Source organism: Plectropomus leopardus, chromosome 15 (genome assembly GCF_026936395.1).
Source record: "Plectropomus leopardus strain MGB_pleo_1.0 chromosome 15, ASM2693639v1, whole genome shotgun sequence".
Taxonomy (NCBI): domain Eukaryota; kingdom Metazoa; phylum Chordata; class Actinopteri; order Perciformes; family Serranidae; genus Plectropomus; species Plectropomus leopardus.
This window is the reverse complement of record NC_142190.1, coordinates 1719001-1725000: the sequence shown is the minus strand read 5'-3', so window position 1 is coordinate 1725000 and position 6000 is coordinate 1719001. Positions and strand designations below refer to the sequence as shown.

Below are 6000 nucleotides of genomic sequence, written 5' to 3'. Positions count from 1 at the left end.
GACGAAGTCATGCTGAGGACAGTTTCTTAAATTTCTTGGTGAATTGACGTTTAAAATAAATAGTTTGAGCTGTTACATTGAAAAATATGCAACACAAACACACGAGACCGGAGATACTCAACTTGCTTTTCTGGGGGGGGCACTTCTGCAAAATGGCAGGAGGCCGGGGCCCGACAAGGCACCTCATACATGTTTCTAGGATTTTAAGACATTTATAGGATTTTAAGTGATCTATCACACTTTAGGATGTTTGTCAGGTTTTAGGACATTTTAGGGATTTTAGGATATTAGTGGCTATAACTTCACTTTCAGAAAACTGTTTTTTTTTTAATGCGCCTCTAATGTTTTGAAAATTCAAAGACTTGCAAAATGTTCTGAACTATTATTGTTGAATTTAACAGCAAGGATTTCATTATACCTTATCCCTGATTATTTCCTTTATCAAGATGTTTTTCATATATTTGTATAGTTTGACCTATGTATTTACATATAATAATTCATTTTCTTTTCTGTTCTTTTTTGTTACTTAAAAATCCTGGAATTTAATTAATACAAGATGCTTATATTATGTGCTCTGTCTTATTTTATTATCATGGTATAATGAAATGAGTTTGTATCATGGAAAACAAAGTGGATGAAGTGACTAAAGGGAATAAATTAAAGGTATTAAAAAACATTGGTTGCGTTTAAAGAGTTATCCTCTTGTTCCACTGAGTGCTAAACTCAGAGCAGAGCGACGCGCCTTCTTTCCCAAAGTGTCGACGGACGCCCCGTCTCTATTTATGTCACTTGCATCAAAAATTCCTGCTTCCTCTTCAACACAAATGAACCGAGAGCTCGCTGGTTTGTTTATGTTTTGACCCTAGTGATACGGTGTCAGCCTCGTCTCATCGCAACATCAGGACGTACAGATGTGAGGACGTGGTGAGGACACGGAGAGAAAAAGACAGTGACACCATGTATTCTGCAACAGCTGGTGGACAGGATAACGTTTCCTGACTTCTTAGCACTGTTGTAACCATGTGAACACCTCATGGAAAGAAGTGCTACTCGTGTGTGTGTGTGTGTGTGTGACCGAGTGCATCTCACCTGCCAGACCCCGATAACAGCGTTGGCGATCAGGATGAGGAGAATAACAACAGGCTCCACAAAGGCGGTGGTCGTCTCCTCTCCCTCCTCAAACAGAGCCAACACCTGCATGAAGACACGGGAACATCCGCAGACGTGTTAAACTCAACACGGGCTCCGTTATATTTCACAGATGACTGACTCTGAAACATGTGTGGGAGAAAACAGGAAAACATGAAGAGAGAAAACCAGAGGAGCAGCAGCTCAGCTCGAGTGAGCGTGTGCCACCTTTAGTGGGGATTCCCAAACTCACTGTCAGATGTTCCCCCACAGCTCTAACAGATTAACTCAAATGCCCCTTCATCTGTTTCATCATGTACGAAATGTGCTCATGTGGCTTTGAAGTGAATGTTGGACATCAAAATTCAATTTAAGTGGCTTTAATGGCATGACTGCATACAATACAGTGTTGCCAAAGAACATCTGTACAAACAACACAATTATAATTAACGGCTAAACTTTAAGGTTTCCCAAACTATTTATTTATTTCTCTGTTGCAGACTGCTAATTAAAACATCGACTGCCACAAATAGATTTTGTAGCGCCATTAAAATATATATACAGTCACTCATTGCACCACACTCTCAGAGCGCCAAGTGCACGGTTGTCACCAGCGTTTTGTCACTGCAGAACACCAGACGCAGTCTAAAAGTTTGCATTCACTCACTCTGCACTCTGCTTCTCCTCTCATCTGTCAATCTAATCACCTCTGACAGGATCACCTGATCAATCATAAGTGCTGCAACTCAAGCTGCTGCCAAAAAATTAACAAAGAAAAAAAGACTCATAACTTTGGAGTCTATCTGTCCCTCCCGTCGCATGTTTTGTGAGGTCACAGCGACCTTGACCTTTAACCACCAAATTATAATCAGTTCATTCTTCAGTTGATTCCATTTTGCCAAATTTGAGAAAACTCCTTCTGGACCTTCTTGAGATATAATGTAAACAAGAATGAGATAGATGCAAGGTCACACCTTGACCTTGACCTTTGACACTCAAAATCCAGGGTTTCCCACGCTTTCCATTTTTTGTGGCAGGCCACCAGAAATAGAATTTTGTAGCTGGACTGTTAATATATACTGTTTTGTTATTCATAGCACACATTTCTTGGATTTAAGGGCATTTCTCTGAAATTTCTATAATCTTGGGATGTTTTGAGGATTTTAGAATGTTCCTAGGATTTTAGGACATTTCTCTAAATCAGGACATTTCTATGATTTTCGGATGTTTTGAGCAATTTAGGATTAATTTGACTTAAGGATGTTCTAAGATTTAAGGGAATTTCTTGGATTTCAGAAAGATTCTAGGATTTACAATGTTTTAAAGATTTTAGCACACATCCAGAATTTACGATGTTTGAGGATTTACAGATATTTGTGGGATTTTGGGACATTTCTGGGATTTTAGGACATTAGGGTCTTAGCTAGGACTTCTGTCAGGAGATGTGGAGGATCCTTCACTGACCCTCTTTTGATAAACAAGCTCTATTTTGATGCTATTTTATGCATTCTGGCGCTTTATGTATACTAAAGGTACAAAAACAATTCTCAGTATGAATCACTTTATTTTTATTGTGAATTTTTGAGTCTTTTAAAGTGAGTTGAACTGCTCTACAGTCTTTCTCCGTGCTTCTCCTGGCACCTGCAGAGCTGTGCTCTATTCTCTGGTTATGAATCATCGGTGTGCAGACTGCAGTAACCCTCTGACCTCCAAAGCCAGCAGCAGGTGATAAAATGCGGCTGAGATCAGGAGAGATCCACTCACAGCTCTGCTCTGTTCACAACCCAAGCACTCGATGGAGAGGGGCTGGGAAATGGCCAGAGGCTCCGGGCTCGTCTCTCTGCGGTAAACACAGTCAGAGGCTGCAAAACATTTCACACTGGAAATGATGCTGCAGAGCTCCGGGAAGCTAGCACCTCTCACATCCAGCTCTAATTATTATACGCACTCATTGCTCCACTCTGCAGACTGTTATTCATGCAGCTTTCAAACTTCATTCATAGCAATAAAAATAATCAGTCTGTTTTGAAGGGTATGATTTAAAAAATTATTCTGAATATTCTCAGTGTTAAAAAAATAAATAAATAAATGTAGGCAGCCTAATATCAGCAGGACGATGCCCTAAAATGACACGAGGCAGTAAAACTAAATTAAACCCTGCAGGAAACTGGCTCATCGGGGAAATAAAATCAGTGGGATTACACTGGATGAACTGAGCTAATTTTAAAACACTGTCATTGTGATGAAGCCCGGCTTTGCAGGAGCGTGTTCTGCAGCACGCTTCGGATCCAGAACACCAAAGCTCTTGGACGGCGGGGGAAAAAAAAAAAAATCACGCACAAATTAACGTTTGCAGAAGGATTCAGTGAGATCAGCTCCTCTCGGTGCTGCAATGTCATTTTAGGATGATTGCGGACCAGAACAAGAACATCAACAGCTAAAGTAGAAATACTGCCGCGAGTTTGTGCTTCTCAGAGCATTTACATCCATGTCCATGTCTGTGAAAACACGCATGCTTTCACGTCTGCGTCATCTGCACAGTTTCAAGATTAATGTCACCAATTCAGTATCTGAGCAAATGTCAGAACTTTAAAATGATATCCTATTAGACATTTGTGTGAAATTTCTTTGAGCATATGAATTCTTGAGTTATGGCCAAAAACACGTTTTATGAGGTCACCTTGACCTTTGATCACCAGATTCTAATCAGATCATTCTTGAGTCCATGTGGATGTTTGTGCCAAATTTAACGAATCTACCTCTGAAAAAAAGTTGACCGACCGTGACTTTTGACCATCAAAATCTAACAAGTTCATCATGGAGTCCAATGAATGCTTGTGCCAAATATTAAGAAATTCCCTCAAGGTGTTCTGGAGGTATCACATTCACAAGATTGAGACAGAAAAGCTCACCATGATCTTAGCCTTTGACCTTTGGCCACCAAAATCTAATCAGTTAATCATTAAGTCAACTTGAACGTTTGTGCCAAATTTGAAGAAACTCCCTCAAAGTGCTTTTGAGGTAGTGTGTTTACAAGAATGAGATGGATGCAAAATCATGGTGACCTTGACCTTTGACCTCTTGGATATTAAATGTCAAAGCCTCAATAATATATCCTATCAGACATTTGTGTGAACTTTGAGTGTATGAATTCTTGAGTTATGACCAAAACATGTTGTATGAGGTTACCAAGTGGACATCTGTGACAAATTTGAGGAAATGCCCTCTAGGTGTTCATGATGTAACGGGTTTACAAGAATGAGATGGATGAAAAGATCACAGTGACCTTGACCTTTATCCATCAAAATGTAATTAGTTCATCTTTCAGTCAAGTTGGGCGTTTGTGCTAAATTTTAGAATATTCCCAAGAGGCATTTCCGAGATATTGCATTCTACAAGAATGGGCATAGGTCCATCATGACAAAAATCTGACATTTAAAGGGTTAACATTCGGAAAATTATTGAATATTTACCATTTAATTCAAAGAAAGCAGAAAATAATATTAATGTATGTATATTTTTAAAGCTTGATTTTGTCTGCAGAGCAATCCGAGTGTGTGTAATATAAAAGCCCTAACAATTAAAAGACAGAAGCAAGAATAAATTAATTTTAATGGACTGGCTCCAATAACACATCCACTAATATTACTATACTTTTGCCATTTCTTATGACAGCAGCTGAATACTAATACTAAAGTTACTGCGCATTTCCTGCAGTAATAAGCATCCAAACATATATTTAGGAGATCATAAGAGAAAGAGCAGCACAGAATGACTTCATATTTTCGTTATTTTGTCATTGGCAACAAGTACAGAAACTGAAACGAGTGCACAACAAAAGCAACACAGAGAGAGAAGGAGAGATGATCTACTTTTCCATGATCTGATGGGGCTTATCAAATGATAAAAGGGTATATTTTCTCCGCAGTGTATTGAGCAGCGGAGAGCACGTCACGGCAGCCTGAGCCCGGTCGATAGCTCATCATTCCCCATCATTTGGGACGGTAAATCTCCCCTCTGACTGAGCCGAGAATGGAGGGCAACAATGGCGGCGCTCTCAGTGAGGATGGTTCAAAAAGACACTTCACACAATCAGCACACTCTCACAGCGGCGCCTGAATAACCGAGCCGCTGCTTTCACCACCGAGCCGAACTGGAGGATTTCTGCTGGGTTTTATGGCTCATTGAGGCAATCTGGTGGAAAATTTAACCGCATTCATTAAGCAATCTGAATCCAAATGACACTCAACGTTTGGGTTTTGAAAAAAGAGCTTCATTACCAAAATAAATCTCTCCTTACAGCTTTAAACATTGCACTCTTCACACCCTGCATGCACACACACCGACAGATGGCCCATTATGTCTGTGTTTTTCTTTTCATTTTTTTCCAAGCACAGTGTGATATTCAAAACTCTGGAAAATGTTCAATTTTTCCATATTAGGAAAGAATTAGATTTACCGTTGTATGCCTCCAGGCACCGGTCAAGTTGCATTTAGATCCATGTCTGTAAAAACATGGACACTTCACACACGAAAGACCTCTACAATCAGCACAGATCAGTGTCATCAATTCAGTATCTGACCAAATGTGTCCCTTTCTGTTCCTGAGATATGACGCCGAATAATGGCTAAAAAATATTGTGATGTCACAGTGAAGTTTACCTTTGACTTTTTGGATGCAAAATGTCAAAACTTCATCATGTCAGCCTATCCTGAGTGAAATCTGAGCACACGAATTCTCAAGTTATGGCTGAAAACATGTTTTATGAGGTCACTGTGACCTTGACCTTTGACCTCTGAACCACCATATTCAAATCAGTTCATTTTTGAGTCCAAGTGGACCTTTGTGCTAAATTTGAGGATATTTCCTTG

General features: G+C 39.7%; 1 protein-coding gene across 1 annotated transcript in view; it reads right to left on the bottom strand.

The window, feature by feature from the left end:
- The window catches only part of atp2a3 (ATPase sarcoplasmic/endoplasmic reticulum Ca2+ transporting 3), a 67195-nt gene that overhangs the window by 38337 nt on the left and 22858 nt on the right, over positions 1–6000 (bottom strand). The window contains exon 4 of the mRNA XM_088088918.1: positions 1090–1194. Coding sequence (XP_087945044.1) covers positions 1090–1194 — 105 coding nt within the window. The remainder of the gene's footprint in view (positions 1–1089; positions 1195–6000) is intronic.